A 19,234-nucleotide genomic window follows, 5' to 3' on the forward strand; every position below is an offset into this window, starting at 1 on the left:
GAGGAAATAGGGGCAGTAGGGTATGATTAGGGTGAGAGAGAACATGGGGACTACAGGATAGGATGTGGGTGAGAGAGGAGGAGGGCCACGTGACAGGAAGTCAGTGAAATATATTGTAATTACATGATAGGATGTGGGTGGGAAGACATGAGGGCTGTAGGATAGGATACGGCGAGAAAGGGTGTAAGGGCTACAGGATAGCATTTTGGTGGCAGGTCATGGGCCTACAGGATAGGATGAGCGTGAGTGAATATTGGGGGCTACAGAATAGGATGGGGTGAAGACGTGGGGGCTAAAGGATATAATGTGAGTGAGGACATCGGGCTGTAGGATATGGTTGAGAGAGAACATGAGGCTACAGGTTAGGATGAGGGTGAGGGCATGGCTGAGGACGAAAGAGGGGACATACAGAAAGGAGCACAATACGGCCAGGAGGTAATATCAGGGTACAGCAGAAGATGTACAGGAGGGGCAGAAGACATGGCGGTTGCAGGACAGGCCGGGTGTGCCGGCAGAGTTAGGGCTACAGGATTGGGGCTGCGGGGGAGAGGGCCAGGTCTATCCGAGAGACGTGAGAGAAGGAAGGGCTTGGGGGATTCAGGACTGGCCGGGTTGAACAATTAATCCGTGGCGGAGAGGGCTTTTTGGTAGATGTTGAAGAAGGGGCAGGATAAGGGTGCAAGACAGGAGAGGACTGTGGCTGGAGAGCGCGAGGGTCTGGATGGGACTGACGCTTCTAGTCACACTCACGAGAAAGGCAGCTGTAAAGACGAGAGTGAGGCCCCGAGGATGAGAAACTTAAAATAAGGAGGTAAAAACGGTGTTCTGAAGCTACTCGTAGGCGTCTGTATAAAAAGTATGCGGCCTAGACACATGCATTCCATAGGTGTTTACAGCGGTTGAAGTGGCAGGATCTAATGGGTTGGACATTCCCAGTTGTTTATAATTTTACAGTACCAGCTCCCATACTTTTGTTTAAAAACAAAAAAAACGACGGTTTCAGAACTGATAATGCGGACCTTAATTCAGCACTGCTCCCCGGAGCCCAGTCCCTTTACTCTTATATACTTCACCCTCTGGGTGTGTGGAAGAAGCCTGCGGCCTCAATACATTCGATGGGTGAGCAGAAAGAGGTTCATGGCCGTACGTCCAACCTCCAGAGCTCTTGGTGCTGGGCTTACAAGTAAGGGCGCCCCCTTGCGGTCTCCCAAAAGCAGCCCGCTGTGCCTCTTCCACGCACTGTGAGGGTGGCACGGCCCGTTCCACCAGTGGGAGGAGGGGGGTGGTAATAGTACTCCTCGTGCCCAGGCTCTGTGCGCGCGGGCGCTGAGGCAGCGCCTCCTTAGTGCAACAAACACAGGGCGGCCTGTCTCTGGTTCCCGTCTGCTGCCCTCGGCTGAGCAGGCCTCAAGGCCGGAAGCAGCGCGGGCCTCCTCCGGGGCCACGGGGCGACCTGCGCAGCGCTCCGCAACGCAAGTCCTCTCCACGGTATCCCTTCCGCAGGGCCCCAGCACGCACCCCTCAACCCGGGCCCACGGACGCGCCAGCACACTGAGTAGCCAATGGCTGCGCCCGACGCACCCCGCTGTCATTCAGTCACGTGGTACAACCTGCACCCAAAGAGGGTCCATAAGCAAATTAGCAGGGCGCAGAGGATTAAATCCCCCAGTTTCCAGCTTCTCCCTTCTTCTCTACCTCTCAACCCGTATTTCTCCCTCCCATCTTCCGATTCCTCGTCTTTCCTCTCTGTTTTCTTCTCCTCCTCTTGCCACTCTCCTCACCTTCCAAGCAGCAGGAAGTAACCTGTGTAAATCCGAGAGAAGTGCAAACTGATCCAACCCGGAAACCTCTTCAAATCAAACCTCGGATGTTGAAAGAGTTGATCCGAGTTCAGAGACTACGTTGTATTTGTTGATGGTTCATAAAACCATACAGACGTCATGAAACAGACCTGGACTCCAGGGGTCACTCTGCTGATGCACAGGCTACAGGACCTGGACTCCAGGGGTCACTCTGCTGATGCACAGGCTACAGGACCTGGACTCTAGGGGTCGCTCTGCTGATGCACAGGCTACAGGACCTGGACTCCAGGGGTCGCTCTGCTGATGCACAGGCTACAGGACCTGGACTCCAGGGGTCGCTCTGCTGATGCACAGGCTACAGGACCTGGACTCCAGGGGTCACTCTGCTGATGCACAGGCTACAGGACCTGGACTCCAGGGGTCGCTCTGCTGATGCACAGGCTACAGGACCTGGACTCCAGGGGTCGCTCTGCTGATGCACAGGCTACAGGACCTGGACTCCAGGGGTCGCTCTGCTGATGCACAGGCTACAGGACTTGGACTCTACAGGTCAAAACATAGCCTACCTCTGAATTTGTATATTTTTGATAATGAGAAGATCTTCTGGTTCAGTCTCCTCTCCTTGGAGGCGTCTGTAAAGGTCCAGCGCGTTCTTTTCGCTGGCTGATGTAGGGCTTGTTGTAATCACCCACGTCAGGTGTCCTCAAAAGATGACTCAGCCATTGGATAGCCCAGGCTGGAGTGGTTGGCGTAGTCAATTGGTATTAACGTATTGGACTTCACGCATGTTTCTCTATGGGTTCATCTTTGGTGCTGCATATCGAGTGCCTGCGGTAGAGTGTCACTTTAACGGTCTTGTCTACAGCTTTTCGCTGTATGCCTGTTGTGGATAATACCAATATTTGAGTGGGCTTTGGGTCAGCCTGATACTCGCCATGGATTGTCTTGTCAAGCTCATTTGCTTGTTTCTCATTCAATGACTTTGCTACTTCTTCACTTTGCCATTTTTTTGAATGGATCACGTGTATCCTACCACTGCTTCCATTTAAAGAACTACTATTTATTCCCCCACAAATATTTCCCCCCCCAACGCTTTCCGTGTTGCTCCAATGACCCCCAGTTCATCAGTTCCATCCCCCCCTCCTTGTTCCACCACCACCCGGCTACTTTTTGCATGTTGCTCCCCTATGTGGCAGTAACAGTCTTTCCCGCACACTGATGCCACTTGTGCGTTTACGTAATACGTTCCCACCCCTGCTCCCTTCATGCCGCCCCACCACGTTCCTGCTGTGTTCTTTTTTAAATTGTTTTGTTTTGGACATGGCTTGCTGCCGCAGTCTACGGGTGTCCCACTCTTTTGTGCTAACAATAAAATGTGACATTACTGCTCGAAGATGGGTGACTGACATCTTGGAACAGTCAATTTAAATAAACAGGATTGCCTCGTCATAATGTATATGTGCGCACAGTTATGATGCATTAATGTGTATACATCATCATGCTGGGCTGAAGCATCATAATGCATATGTACGCATACATGATGATCATCGCACTGGGTCTTGTTTTTTTCCAGGCGCCCTTCAGCATCGACAACGAACCATTTTTTTTCTGTGCCAATCCTAAACACCTTCAGCAAAACCCATTGGCAAAGGCAAGATCTATTGGCATGGACAGTGCTTGTTGTTGGTAAAGTTAAAAGGTCAACCTCAGGCAGTCTCTGTCGGGAGATCCTATTCACGGGCATGCTTTCCTGCACTGTGGGCAACTCGTGACTTGCATTTTTTTTCTCCAATTTGGATACTTTTGAAACATGACTTAATTTTTAGAACTATGCTAATATAAACATTTCTGTGAGAGCTTTACTTGTGGGTGAACTTATGAAGTGTTTACTCTAGTACAAAGAGCGCATAGATCCCTTTCTTGTAACGCATGGCCAACACGACACCATGGCTCACTTCCTGAGAGTTCAATGTGTGCCCTTTTTAGGGTGTGTTATGGTTCTGTGTTTTAAATTAATCTTTCTTCTGCCTTATTTTAGAATTAAATCATTTTTTCATTGAATAGACTGTCAAACACTGCAACATCAAATAAACTATGATCCTATCCCTGCAAGTCCAGACTGGTTTAGAGGCATTTCTGTGTGCAGGGCAGAATTGGCCAATAATGTGCATAAGTAACCGGCCTTGCATCTCTGTATCATGCAAAGAAAGCCTTGTGATACAGGACCCTTGCGAAGGGTTGGAAGAGCATTAATCCATTTGTAAATTTACTAGAAGATCCTTAAAACAAAGAATGGATCCAACCTTCCTGAACGGTGGAAAGGTGGTTAGAGAAGAACACAATACAGCATTGGTTAACTTACCGTTGGGCAGAAATTCAACACCTGCCAGGATAAAGAGAACTTTGTAGCTCAACAACGTAATCTGAATTAGCTCCAAACCCTTCAAAATGGAACAGAATGGTAAAGGTTTATTTTTTTTAACACCATGTTTCTAAGCTATCTCAATTTCTCCAGATAAGGAGACTACAGTGCATATATGTTCCCACAGTTTTGGTCAAGTGGGAAAATTGGGATTAGAACTCTGGTCTGCTAGAATAGCGGGCAGCACCTTAATCACTAGAGTACCTCATGTCCTTACAGGACTGGTGACACTTGGGTTCAATGTGGCCATTTTGTAGGGAGAGGCGTCATTAATGTGGTCTCTTATTTTACATCAAATCTCAGGGAAGTCTCCAGACTGTAGGATCAGGCCATACTGAGCTTGTGGAAAGTGTGATTTTTCTCTACAGAATTTTACTTGGAAATGTTCCTAGACTCCAAAGGCTTGGACACCAAGGTTCTCATTCCTCCTCCGAGGCACCAGCTGGCGCCTCAGATACCTAGCAGTGCGCTTTACCTCTTCTGGAAGTTTTTTGCCTGAGGGTGAGCTGGAATTGCTTCTGTAGGTGCTGCCAGCTCCTGTTTTCGATGGCACGCAGATGTGTGCTGTTGCAAGTTAAACTTTAAGCTCACTAAATTTCTCCATCCCCACATATTGCCTTCAGGCTTCAAGCACAATGGCACATACGGGTGCCCCTCTTAGGCAACATATCCTTACAAAAAGCGTATGCAGAGTCTTGCCATTACCATCACAGCAGTACTCACTCAAAAAGTTGCTCTCTTTACCCAGGGCAGCTTTAGTGAGGTTTTTTTGCTGGGTACCATCCACCTTTCAGGTGTGACTGTTGATGGGGGAAGGGGGTGGGGGGCGGAATTGAGAAAGATTCGCTTTTAACTAAGACGCCATGTGATGACAGCCAGTTCAGGCAAGATGAAAAACCTGGCCTCAAAGTCTTCTGAAAATGCAAATACAAACAAAAGAAATTGCAAAGCAGTACTGACCCTTAGTCCCAATGAATCCATCTCTCCTGATCGGACACCGATCTATTGTTAGTTGCTGCCAAAATGTTAAAGGTAACGAAAGTGAAGTGCAGTGAGGCATGGTTTGCCTGGCATCACACACGTCTAGTGGGGAAGCCGGGGTTCAAGTTTTCCGTTCACATTGTTTAAAATATAGTGTTTCGATACCTGGATCTAGGCACGTAGTTGTTTTTTCAGGAGCTGAATTAGCACTCTCTGCTCATTAACGATTGTGACCATTCTTACAATTAGGGAAATAACTTTGGCAGACAGTGCAAATCAGTCAAAAAACGTGAAAAGAGCCCAAACTTGATGAGTCTACAAAATATATATAAAGCAGCCCTGCAATTTCGAGATAAAAAGCATTGCAAAGCCAGTAGGGCTGGTGTTGACTACCAGCCTATTTGCTTTGCAAGTCACAGTGTTTGATGTTGTTTTTGTAATGCTTTTTTAGAAAAACATTAAAACAACGAATGTCTTGAGTGCATTGACAGGCGCACATATGTTTTTAATATTTTTGTAATCAAGCTTTAAAAAAATATTCAAGGTGGCTACCAATTTGTGCAGACGCACAGACCAATGTTTTTGTAAATACATTTTAACAAAAAAATCAAAGATGGCCGCCCATGCGGGCACACACATGGACATCCATTAAGCATAGTTTTGAAAGCCCTTTTAGAGATGGCCGCCCGGGCGTTTGCATATGCACGCAAGGACTACCGTTTGGGGATCTGCTGGGAACTTATGGTATGTTTGTTTTTAAAATATGTCATAAGTCCCTACCTCTGCCATTATAGAGAAATGATTGCCTCAAGTGGACTGACCCACGCGCCATATTGTGATCTGTGGCGGGTGGAACCAAAACGTGTATTACAACTGAGCAAGCCAGTGGAGAGCTAGCTCTAGATAAGTGTCTTTTTTCTTTTCTTTTTTTTCTTTAGAGTGTGCCAAAAACAAAGGGTCTTGGCTAACGCCAGACTGAAAGTTGCATCTGTGCTGTTCTGCAGCCTAGAGCCAGCCAGAAGTTTGGCTCGAGCGGGGTTGGAGCCGTCCTTGGCTCACGCGCCTCTGCTTGAATCAACACCCGGCGAGCCTCAGGTATTCAGACAGGAAATGACGGTGATGTTCCATGTTTGGCGGGGCAGCCGCTGGACGCCTCTTTCTCGGCGCTTGTTTTCACGGGAAGAGCACCAGAGGCCTCGGTGCTGTCTGCTCGGATTCTTCTACCCCGGCTCCCGCTCAGGCTTCTGCGAGAGCCCTTGAGTGCTCGCGCCCACCGTGTGGCGCTTCCTTCCGGCCATTTCCAACTAATGTGGTCTAGAAGGGCTGCCTTGGGGTAACGAGGCTCGGTACCCCTAACAGATTAGGCCAACAGCAACGTTAGATTCCTTAGGTATACCTTGTTTTGTTACCGATTAATTGGCCCCTTTCTTACCACTTTTGGCTGCAGACATACCCGTCTGAGATTTGGATTTGCTCACAAAAGAGTCAGGAATCCAAAATATTTCTTGTTTCCCCCTGTACTTCAAGAGCAGGGCTTCACCAAGTATTCTTTAATGCCAAAAGCGCCTGGAGTCTCTAGTGCTGCTGTGTGCCCACTGGCCCATGGGCACGCCTCTGACTCCAAGGCCCGGCCCCTGCCCAGAGCTGTCACACTAACAGAGCTTTCGGTTTCCCAGCTCCATCTATGAATGACTCATAGAGGATACGTGTTTTTGTTTCGGGGAATGCCAAAAGCGCCTGGAGTCTCTAGTGCTTCTGTGTGCCCACTGGCCCATGGGCACGCCCCGGCCCCTGCCCAGAGCTGTCACACTAACAGAGCTTTCGGTTTCCCAGCTCCATCTATGAATGACTCATAGAGGATACGTGTTTTTGTTTCGGGGAAGGCCAAAAGCGCCTGGAGTCTCTAGTGCTTCTGTGTGCCCACTGGCCCATGGGCACGCCCCGGCCCCTGCCCAGAGCTGTCACACTAACAGAGCTTTCGGTTTCCCAGCTCCATCTATGAATGACTCATAGAGGATACGTGTTTTTGTTTCGGGGAATGCCAAAAGCGCCTGGAGTCTCTAGTGCTTCTGTGTGCCCATTGGCCCATGGGCACGCCCCGGCCCCTGCCCAGAGCTGTCACACTAACAGAGCTTTCGGTTTCCCAGCTCCATCTATGACTGACTCATCGAGGGGGTAAGTGTTTTTGTTTCGGATTCTGAGACAAATAGTCCTTCTTACACCATTGGAAAATTAGAACTACAAGTCCCAGAAAACCTGGACTGGATGCCTGGACCAGGGAAGCTGGAGGGCTCCTCATTAAAAGTTGTCAGTTCTCAGGCCTCTGGCCTCGTCTTGGTTTGGCTCAGGACACCGGCGGCTCCCGGCAGACAGCAGCGGTGCTTCATGGGTGCAGGAGCGCTCCCTGTGTTTTACATAAAGGTCAGGAGTAAAGCGCGCGCGAGGCGTGTTGGGGGTTGCGGCCTCGGCGGTGCCGGAGACCGGCCCCTCTGCCCTCCTGCCCCGTGTTTGCAGAGCCCTGGCTCCGGGGGTGTTTGTTCAAGTGGCGCTGCGGGACGAGGTGCGAGCCAAGAGCTTACAGCAGCAGGAATGTGCTGGCTACCAGTTCCTCTCAGCAGCCCTCCTCTGCACTGACACGCACGCAGCCCTTGGTACCACAGCACCGCCAGTGAGCCGGGGGCCTGCTCCAGTGGCCAGGCCCGGCTGGGACTGTAGATTCAAGGCCTTTACTTGACACGGTGTGTCACCCGAACAGTGCCTGGGTGCCTCGATGCATGGTTTCTGTAACTACATCTAAACATAAAACAAAAAATCCATACAACTAAAGTAAGCAAGACCTGTTGGCTTTGCCAATGACTGTTAGCACCTAATTGTATTGGATATGCAATACATAGGTAACAGCTCCTATTTCTACAAACAATTAGAACTGAAAGTGATTCAATTCAGAAACTATGAGATTTTGAAAAATTCTGACATTACGAGGTTGTGAATTAAATATGAGAATGGCTTGTGAAAGGGGATCGTCTCTTCTTCCCATCACACTGCTTTCCTCTGCAAACTTTCAGTCTGTTATTCACTTACACTCCTTTTCTACCAACAACACTTTATTAGCCCTCCATCTCCATGGGTCAGTTTACTTTCTCTAACTGTATTAACTTCCTTCTGTCTCCTCCACTTCATCGCCCCTCTGTCTCTCACACAAAAACACACACATACACTTGCCTCACCAATAAACGCAGCATTCTCTTTTCCTTCTATGATATGGATATTTTCATGGTTCTGCAGCACCTCATGCACTTTCTGGACTCCGATGTATGTGTAATTACAATATATGCACATATAGGATCATCGGTCTGCAAAGAGGCCATGCATTGGATGTGCATATAATCAGAAGACCTTTATGGCCCTCGGGCAGACACTGTGAGAAGCTTGCACTGCCTTCAGTCCAGAGTTCTCTATCGTGCCCCTCACATCCTGAAATCACCCAGATGTTTGGAGGTGAATCATACCCCTCCCCGCATTTTTCCCTCAAAAGCTGCCTCGGAGTGCACCAGAGGTCTGGGGTGCTAAAGCCATGTCACAAAGCTGTTGGCTGATTTCTGCAGTGACAGCTTGATGACACGACCACAAATGTACAAATCAGTGACAACCCAAAACCACCATTCGCAAAGCCACAAAAAGTTGCTCCTCTCTAATATACACGCGACAGGGTTCATCTTGCGATTCTTTGCAAATGCAGGGATGGAGGCCTGTGAGGGACAACAGACTGCCAAGCCACGGGCCCTGCATACTCAGAATGGCTACTTCTGCTTTTATTCCGGCAAATGGCACCTGGAAGATATCGGTCCTGGATCAGTGCATGTTCCAACCTCCCCCCCCCCCCCCCCCCCCCCCACACACACACTTCCAAAGCTCCCAGGTGTAACTTGAAGAGTGGCAGTTGGCCAGTTGCCCACTTTGCAAATAATACCTGCTTCAAAAGTTGGTAACTTGTCAACAGTTTAGAGACCCTGTCGTTCGTTGCATTATGGACTGGAAGGAACGGGTGGGGGCGTGCCTTTCATGCCCCCTCCTCGTTCCGATTTGCAGGAAGCCACAAGGTGTGCTTTACAGGCCAGAGAGGCATTTCCATCTCGCAAGGTACGTTTGTACATTGAAAGTTGATGTTTTTGCAGATCTCGGACTTTACAACTGCATAAAAGTGGATGACACTTGGCTCAAAATGCCCACACTTGAAAAGGAGGCATGACCCGCCCCCTTAGAACAATATGCCCTTGTCTCGTGGAGAGGAATCTACCCCCCTGAGGAACGCGTCCACAGGACGGAACCGGAAGATGCTCCCATCCCCTGCAGCGCCCTCACCTGCGCATCCTTGCGGGGCCAGGAAGCAGCGCCTCCTCGGGGCTGGCAGTAAAGAAGAATTCGTGCATTCTGACATCAGGGAGCGTCTGCACGGGGTGGGTCCAGGTGTTGGCGATCCCGCCGTCCCCTCCGAGCCCCCCCCCCCCCCCTTGTGCACAGAGGCCCTCTCTCGAGCTCCCACCGTGCCCTCTTGGAAGCTGCAGATTCCAGGCGAGCCGCCACTTGCCGAGTTATCTCAGCCTCAGACGCCCCCCACCCCCCGGGACTCCTCTCCTGCCACTCCGGGGGCCAGACAGGACCTTCGCATCCCGTGAACAGGCCCCCTCTGTGCAGCGGCCCTGCCGCTCCAGCCCCCTCCCCCCGTCGCCTGCACTCCCCCAGGCTAATCACCAGAATTACTGTTATTAGTGCTTTGAAATTGTTCAGAGCAATTTGCGTGTTGTTGGGAGGGGGGGGGGGGGGGGGCACAGTTCCAGCTTCCCCAATTATCCATATTAGAAATCAGAGTATGCTGCTGCCAGAATGGGGAGGGGGTTTCTCCATGGCCCACTCCTTCCCGGGCACAGGATTGTGTTGGGGTCTCCCAGAGAAGACCCTTCCTGGCTAGAGAGAGTACCATCTGACACAGCCCCGCACCCCCTTGGCTGGCGAGGGAGCTCACAGATCTGAAGGGGTCTTTTCAGGGCACAGAAGACCCCCCTTGGCAGAGATGGTCCATTCTGGACTGAGCGGGAACCCTTGAACTCAGGTGGCCCTCTCCGGGTAGAAGGGGTGCCTGTTGGCGTTTTGGGGCAGAGAGAGAGGCCCAGGGGGGTCGGAATGCAAGGCCCTTACCTGGCCTGTCAGTGCACGGCTGCGAAATGTCTCCATCTGCGGAGTAACCCGCCCTGACAAGCCCCCTTCAGAGCCTGACCCGGGATCAGACATGGGGTCAGACCACAGAGGGTTAACCCTGCATCTACAGACGCGGCTGTGCCCCCGCCAGGATCAGGGCGCCTTCTCCCCACTCCTCTCCCCGTTTAATTAAATCACTGGGGCAGCGGGGATGGCATCCGGCCCTCCCTGCAGGTTCGCCTCGGCTTCGCAAAGTCAACACTTGTCGGACACACACTGACCCGCTTTGTGCTAGAAAGGAGCCGCCACATGGCACCGCAGGGCCTGGGCGGGAGAGGGAAAGGGCTGAAAAATAAACAGTGCCTGGAGTAGAGGGCTACCACATGGCACAGCGAGGCCAGGAGGAGCTCGGGTCAGAGTGGGCGCCCTGAAGGGGGGTGGCGGGGGTGACTGAACGCAGAAATGCAAGATAGAAGCGCCCGCGGTGTCTGCGCAGGTAAGACGCTCTAAGAGCAGACCTGAGGGGATAGATATCTGGTGGTGTCCATGCCCCCCACTTTCTTGCTATGAGTACATTTAAATTGGCAAGAACACTAAAGCAGCCCTCGTGTAGCCATCAAGGGTGCAGTGGTACCAGCGGTCTGAGGTGCCCACTGCATCCCTTCTACATCTTGTTTATTAGTGCGAAGCCAGGGAATGGAGGGGTCATTTCGCTCGCATCCATGAACACCCAGGGCCCCAGTACCACCCCACTGCCTGAGGCCTGAAGCTCCTGCTCCCAGACACCCGGGCAGTATCCTCGTCAAGGCGCCTTTAAGAGGGACCTAGGACATGGCTGCTGCCGCCAGCTCAACATGCAGAACCCCCCTCCTACCAGGGTGCTGATGTTGTAACTATGACTGACAGATATCTACAGGATTTTATTCTATTTTATAGTACATCTAGTATGTTGATGCTAACACTAGTGTGTGTCCAAGGGATTGTACATTATTTCGTACATTGTATTGAGCAAGAACCACCATCCTGGCCTATTTCTCAAGTGTATGTTAAGCATCCCTATGCAACTCATCCTCTGCTCATGTGCTATACTCTTTGATATGTTATGCAGTTCAACCTCTGTAAGGCGTAACTGGTCATTACTCTTTAACCACAACTTTAGTCGTTGAGAGAGAGGGAGCGTGGATTCCTCAAGTCTTGGGACGAATGCTCGTATGATCTACCTCTTATGGTGGGCTATCAGATCGAGGCTGCTGGTTTTGGGCGGGAAAACACCTATGTTGTGGCGCCGTTTGAGTTTTCATGTGGACGACATGTGGGCGCTTCTACACAAGGCTTGCTGCTGGGTTGGATCTGTTTTGGTTCAGGCAAATTTTATGTTAAGATTGTGCGCTCCTCTGGCTTGTCAGTGGCCCATGGAAGGCACAGATTTGGAGATGGTAGATCTCTTTTTTAGGGAAGCTTGAAAAGGCTTTTTTGCATGTCGCAGGGAATGAGCGCTCTGGCCAGGCATTCCAGGGTTGGTGCTTGAAAGAGGTGTTTCGGGCAGCAGCTGTAAGCACATGTGGCTGAGTCCAGTTGGTAAGACTGTAGAAATGTCCTAGAAAAGGAAAGTAAGCTGTGAAGCTCACCCCTAGGCTTCTCACTTGCGGGCGAGGCATAACCGTGCGTGGTCCAAACCAAGAGTGACATGGTTTTGGTGGTTTGAGAACCTCCGATTTGGCTGCATGGAGGCCCAGCCAATTAGAACAAAAGTGTGCGAAACATTTTTTGCAAATTGGACAGACTTCCTCTACGTCCTACCCTGCCACTCAGAATACCACCACCCATAGGGTGCTCACGCTGGAAGTGCAATATGCGTTACAGAAGTAATACTAGTTTCATACCCAACGGTGCAGAACATGTGCCCCTGGAGGTCTGGCACAGTGCCTGCAAGACCAGCTGGATCTCAGTTTGACCCTCTTGAACCTCTCTGTTGTAACGGCTGCTACCATGGTCCGTTTGTCCAGGACACCATGCTTCCGGTCCATAGCGCTCCCGGAAATCATTATCCCTTGAGTCGGTGCTATTGTTTCAATGGAAGTTAGCAATGACTATAAGTCCCAGATGACATTAGATTGTCCAATTAAACCCCAGTTCTGGAAACACGGTGACATGAAGGTATGAATCTAGATGGCAACCTCATGCAGAGGTGCTGGCCGAGGCACTGCCTGGCAGAATGGTATGCTGCTGTGTCTTGAAACTGCTGGGACCACCAGAGGCAGGGGCCATGAAGGGCCGGAGCTATCTCAGACCCTCTTCTTTCTGCAGTAGGGTTTACCCTGTCAGTTAGCAAGGCTGGGGTCAGGCAGGGGGCGTCCCGGGACACAGGTAAGGAGCGTGAAGTAAACAACACCCCCCTCGGCTCTCAGCCCAGGCCACAGCAGGTGCAGCCGAGAGAGTGGGCGGCGGGGACCCCTGAGCAGGCATCAGTGGCAGCTCGAGCAGCACAGGACTTCAACCTCTAGCCACCAGGAGCCAATCACACGGCAGCAAGGCAGCCATGTTAACATATCTACATTTGTGTAAGCACTGTGCTGGGGATCGCACGCTGACATAACCGTGTTTCGAGGAGTGTGTCACCCCAGAGGACCACAAAACCAAGGTTACGGGATGACTGCATGCCATCAGGGACGCCATATTCCCGCCCAAGCCTGTGAGATGAACTTGAGTCACTCGGTTCAGCTGGAGCGGGCGAGCACTGCTACACCCCCAGGATGCATTTGGTTGTCAAACTAACTTCAATGACTGAAGCAAACTGTCCCCTTTAACATTGAGCAGTCAGGGAAGCCTCCAACGAGCCCGCAGGATTGAAAATAAGAGTAATTAGGCAGAAAGGCTACTTCGTGACAGGAAATAATATTGTGTAGGCGTTGGGCCTTTGGGCTGTACTGTGTGCGGGGAGGTTCAATTTTAACAATGTAATATGGTTGCTTCATCCACCCCTACCCCCATCATACATTTAGAATTTCCCAAGAAAGCTAAAGGAATTGTATAAAAATTCTATGGAATCAAAGTTTCATAGTCCAGTTCAATGTTCTACTTTTCTCTGGTTTTAATGTTCAATCTGCCTATTTGATAGGTCCCTCTTAGATCCCCCTGCGCCTTATCCCACTCAGCAACGGTACTAGGGTGTAGAACAAAGAAAAAAGCGAATCTGTCGCACGCTATTACTTCAGAAAACCGAGAGATCAACTTTTTCAGGCCCACGCGTCAGTAACTCATCCAGTCTGGGTTGATTCTTGACTAGAATTGATAGTCCTACATTTTTGCATTGTAAATTCAGCATCAGGTGTACCAGGTCGCAAAGAAAAAAACTCAATGGATCAAACAGGACGGTGCAAGACAACTCATTTTGTTACACAAAAACCATAACTGGTCGGACCCGGAGCAAAGTACTCGCTTTCGCTAAATTTACCACGTCCATCGGTAATTAGCGGCTCCAGTCCAGGCTTTCTCCTTGTATTCCTGGACTTGCAGTACTGGTTATCATAAAATCAGGACTACGAATCCCAGAATGCAGAGGGAAAACTAGACTGGAGCAGGTAGTGAGGTGATCTTAGTACCCCCTACCACGTGGGTGTGTCGGAGGTGATGTGGGGTGGGATAGCATACAGCGTTCTGGTATTTTAGATTATTTATGCATTATTCGTCAAAGGCAGCGACTGACAGGCAAGTACACGGATACTGTGTCCCTCCCCAACCTGCCGTTTTTAAGCAAAAGCCTGATAAATGAATTTACAAAATATTACAAGCATTGGTGAAAGTTAAGTGTACCCCACCTGGAGAGCGTTCCCTGGCGCCACCGTGGGAGTAGAAAGGAGCAACACACTTGCAGAAATGTGTCTTTTCTGAATGGTTTCCAAGTGTGTACATGTGTGACATTTAGCTTGCATACAATGGTTCATGCTATCACACGCCTTTTGTTTGCTACATTTTTACCAGGCCTTCACAATGTACCGTTTTACACAATGTTGTCTTTATTTTTTGGTGCGCAGCGTTCCCCCCTTCGCCATCATCCACTCTGGGGGCGAGGGGCAAAATTAAAGGAGGAAGCGGGTGGAAAAGGCGGGGAGGCGGCTGTGGGAGGCAGCGTAGGCTGGAAGAAGGGGAGAAGTGGAAGAACAGAGTGTGAAAGGGGCATGGGGCAGAGAGAAGGAGGAGGCGTTAGTAGGGAAGATGCAACGGGAGAGGGAATGTGAAGAGACGATGTAGAGGGGAGGGCACACGTGTAAGGAGGAGGGGGGGGGCTTAAAAGTGAAGCACGTAAGAGAGACCTGGGAGGGTGGGACGTTGTGAGAGGGTGAGGAAGGTGGGAGGAAGCAAGCGCGTACGATGGATGGAAGGCTTGGGAGTGGGGGCGAATGACAGGTCCCGGAGAGGAGGCAGGGGAAGGGAGAGATGGGAGCAGACAGGGAGAAATGCGAGCGTACGAAGAGTGTAGGAGCAGGCGAGTGCGAGTGAAAGTGTGGCGAGAATGCGTGAGAGGGTGTCGTGGTAGAGAGTAGGGAAGAGTGGGAGTGCAGACGTGGAGAGAGCGGAGGCGGGGAGGGGGGGGGGCGGCAGCAGTCCCTGGCACAGAGCAACTTATGCGGTTAGTCGAGAATCAGATGAGCGGCCCTTCTGTGCATCACTGGATATGAATTGCCCTGGTCCAGCACGACTCTGGTGCACCTTTGTGCACACGGTCAACCTTGGTACAGTATCCTACACACTCCAGGACGTTTGACAACACTGGTGTAGAGGCTTTTACGGCAGAGCAGGCGACCACTCCTGGCACAGTGCCGCACTCAGCCAGCTATCGTAGATACACTGTCACCATCCATCCAGAAACAGCACTGCGCACACGACAGCGCGACACTGAACACTTTTAGTCCTCTCGCAACACAAGTGCGCGCTATCAGACCCCTCACACCCGCGGACATACAGCGCCCACCCACAACACTGTTCATCCCTCTCACAGCGCTATGCTCAATAGCAGCCCTGGACACCCTGTCACCTTTGGAACAACCGTGTACCTTTTCTGTCGCCGATCATACCCGTGCACACGCGCAGCACTGCACACTTTCAACGCTGATGCAGCAGTGTGCACAATGTCACCTCTCTCGCTGCACTGTGCACCTGGCCAGTTAGTGTGCAGCGCCGCCTTGTACAGTCCGTGCGCCTTTTAATTGGCGCACAGCACAGATCCTGTACAGAACGGTACACACTGGCAGCCCAGTCCTAGGACGGTCAACCCCGGCACATAACTTTCCAACTCTTTACCCGCTCTACATAACCCACCGAGCTACCTTCCCGGGGCTGGGACCGCACAGCCTGCAGCAGTGTTCGCAGAAGGTGTCCGTGTGCCTCTCTGCACAATTCGCTCTCTTTCCACCGTAGCGCTGAAGTCTGAGGACACTCACCCAGCCAGCATAAGTCTGCAGTTTGCCATCCCGCTCTTTTCTCCGCGAGTCCCAGAGTCAGAGATGCACAGGGGCTGCCCTAGCCCGGTGCCCAGGTACCCGAGGGGTGGGGCGCAGTATCCTGGAGTGCCAAGCACCTTCCCCCGTGCGGCGGCGGCTCACTCACACAGCTCCAGCCCTCACAAGTCCCGGCCCGGTAAACTTCGGATCATGGAGTGTGCGGCTGGCTTTAAGAGGTGGGAGGGGCAGGCGGGGCGGGCCCGGATACACGGCCCCGCCCATTGGCGCAGCAGCTCCTACACTGGATGCTGTCGGGTCTGGGGAAAAGTAAAGGACTAGTGCACTTCTACTTTTGTTTGCAGATGTTATATAGCGCGAACTCGACCGAAGGTATTGGAGCGCTTTACATGAGCACCGGTTACCGTACACATTCGGGCATGGAGATGATTTGCCCAGAATCACAGGATGTGGACATGACCCCGAGGCTCGAACCCTGGTTTCCAGCACCAAAGTCGGCAGTCTATCGACGGACCCGTTTCAGGGAACCCTGGACCATAGGGAAGAGAGGGGGAGGGGGCACTGGTCAGAATGTGTGAGTGGTGTTGTGTCGCCCGCATCGCCGGGCCCACAAAGGTTAGTTGGTTGTGGGTAGCCTATATCTGGAAATAACCACAGGAGTCAGTATTGTGCTTTGGTGGCTAGCACAGTCGTACGCCCAAAACTGGCTGTACGTAGGTGCGTCACCATTTATTTTAACTTGGGTCACATGACCCTACGTGGCGTACCAGTCACGTCATGGGTACAACACAACATTCCTCCCCAACAAACATTAAACGATGACCAATTCACAGATGCCGTACTCGACCACTCTTGATACTCTATAATGAACACAGCTATAATCTACATAAACTTCAAGAATACAACAAGGAACAGTCTTACGTGAAGTAGTCTCGCAAACGGCAAGCAGGCTCCGGATTCTCTCGAAGATAGTACTGGGAACGGCCACGCCCCAGGGTCACTCTCGCTTCAGCACCAGACTGCATCTCACCCTGATCATCCAGGAGACCACCGGGCTCTTCTTCTGACGCCACATTCGCAGGCCCTTCCTCTGGGGTTGAAACTCGGTCAGAGATGTCAACGCGCCCCCAGACTCTGGATGTCTCTGGTTCCATGTCTCTATTTATCTCCGTTGATCTCACGGCCCCTGGGGACTGGTCCATGGTGGCGGGCCCAGGTGCAGATACCACTGGCTGGAATTTTTTTAAGTAGGACGCATTTCTGGTCACTGTCTCTCTCCCTCTCGTGGCACTGATTCGGGTACCCTTCAGGTCCACAACAGTCCATGAGTTTTTCATAGGTCAATCAAAACTTGCCGCTGGTTATCCTATTTTTTAGTAACACCAGGTTCCCTTTTTCAAGTTTCACTGGTTGCGCATGTGTCCGTTGACTGACTTGAGCGTGGACTCGCGCACGTCGTGCATCCACTTCAGTGTTGTCAGGCACCTCAGGGCGCTACTGGGGGTGATGTGGAATGGAGTCGGTGACTACTCTCCCCATGAGCAGATGCGCCGGGGCCACACCTGTGATTGTGTGGGGCATTTGGCGATTGCTCCGCAGAAAGGTGAAGATGGCCAGCTCTACTGACTGACCCTTGTCATGGGCAATGCGTATTACTTTGTTTAAGGTCCGCATAAACCTCTCCACTTCCTCATTAGCTTGTGGCCACCTTGGTGTGATCCTCCGGTGGTGAATGCTGAGCTCAGTGAGGTATATGGCCAGTTCCTGCCCTTGGAATGGGGCTCCATTGTCCGTTCTCAGTTCCTGGATAAGGCTGTGGGTCGCCATGATTTTCTCCAGCTTTAGGATCACCTCTGCAGCATTGGGGGATGCTATGATCTCAACCTCTGGATATTTGGAATGATCATCAATAGCTACGAACATGTGTTGGCCATCAGGAAGGCTGCCAAAGTCTAAGCTGACACATGACCAGGGTGTCTGAGGTCTTGGTTCAGTAATTATCGGAGCCGGTCGAGGGGCTTCTCCGGTTACCTGGCATGACAGGCAGGAGCGGTCAGTAGCTTCTACTATCTCGTCCATGAGGGGCAACCAGACTTTAGTCCACAGCCGCGACTTTGTCTTGACCATCACCGGGTGTCCAATGTGGGCCAGCTGAACAACCCGGGCTGTCGGGATTATCAGTCGATGCCCCCTCAGTAGGCATCCGGTGGTGTCCACCGTGAGTTCGTCTCTGATGTTGCAGAAGCTGTCCATTATGCGCTGTGCTTCTACGGTCAGAATCTTCCACGGCCCTGTGCCAGTTGCCATGTCATAGGGCCATCTTCGCTCGCTGTAAGCAGTAGTCCCTGTCTGTCTCCTCTCGGAGGTTCTCCGTGGAAAGTGGAAGGGGGCACAACAGTGCAGCGACACACCTGACGTATTCTTCTGTGTCATCGGCATCTTCCTTTTCCTGTTCCGTAGCCTCCCGGGGATGATGTGACAGATAGTCCGCCAGGTTGCGGGACCCCGGCTGATACTCCACTCGGCAGTTATAGTTTTGTAGCTGCAGCATCCACTTCTCGATCCTGGGTGGTGGTTTGGTGAAAAGACCCGAGAACAGAGCTACCAGGGGTTTGTGATCTGTTGCCACAACAAACGGCTTGCCATATACATAGAGATGGAAGTGGCGGCACCCCCAGTGTATGGCAATGGCCTCCTTCTCGATCTGGGAATACTACTGCTCCGTGTCCGTGAGGGACCGACTGGCGAATGCTACAGGAGTCCAGTCCTCTTCCGGGTGCCGCCATTGTAGCAATACTGCTCCTAGTCCAGTTGGACCAGCGTCTACGGCAATCAGTGTCATCTTCCTGGGGTCAAAGAATGCTAGCATGGTTGCTTCTGAGAGTGCCTCCTTAATGTCCCTGAAGGCTTTGGCTTGTTCCTTATCCCATTTCCAGGGAGTGGAGTCCTTCGTAAGTTCCCTCAGAGGTTTGGTAAGCGTTGTGAGGTCTCGAATAAACCACCCACAACAGTTCACCATTCCGAGGAAACTGCGAACCTCTGTGACATTGGTGGGGGCAGCTGCATTTTTGATGTCGCGGACCTTGTCCGGATTAGGATTAACTCAGTCGGTGGAGAAAGTGTAGCCAAAGAACTGCAGTTTAGTCTGTAAAAATTCACACTTTTCCCTGTGGAGAGTGAGTCCGGCATCCTGTAGTCGGCGTAGCACCTGGGTTAGACTTGAGTTGTTTTCCGGAATAGTCTTGGCGTGCACCATAATGTCGTCGCTGACATTGATGACCCCCGGGATGTCCATGATCAGCTCATGTATTGTGTTTTGAAAAACCTCCCTGGCGCTGGACACACCATAGCTCAGACTGGTATATCTCCGAAGA

The 19,234-nt window shown here is 51.4% G+C and overlaps 2 protein-coding genes across 2 annotated transcripts in view; one reads left to right on the plus strand and one right to left on the minus strand.

The window, feature by feature from the left end:
- Positions 1-16,047, minus strand: part of VASN (vasorin) — a 43,062-nt gene extending 27,015 nt beyond the window's left edge. The window contains exon 1 of the mRNA XM_085628452.1: positions 15,843-16,047. Coding sequence (XP_085484578.1) covers positions 15,843-15,871 — 29 coding nt within the window. The 5' untranslated portion in view covers positions 15,872-16,047. The remainder of the gene's footprint in view (positions 1-15,842) is intronic.
- Positions 1-19,234, plus strand: part of CORO7 (coronin 7) — an 850,148-nt gene that overhangs the window by 491,398 nt on the left and 339,516 nt on the right. The gene's annotated exons all lie outside the window — the stretch shown is intronic.

The sequence above is a fragment of the Triturus cristatus genome, chromosome 10, assembly GCF_964204655.1.
Source record: "Triturus cristatus chromosome 10, aTriCri1.1, whole genome shotgun sequence".
NCBI classification, from domain to species: domain Eukaryota; kingdom Metazoa; phylum Chordata; class Amphibia; order Caudata; family Salamandridae; genus Triturus; species Triturus cristatus.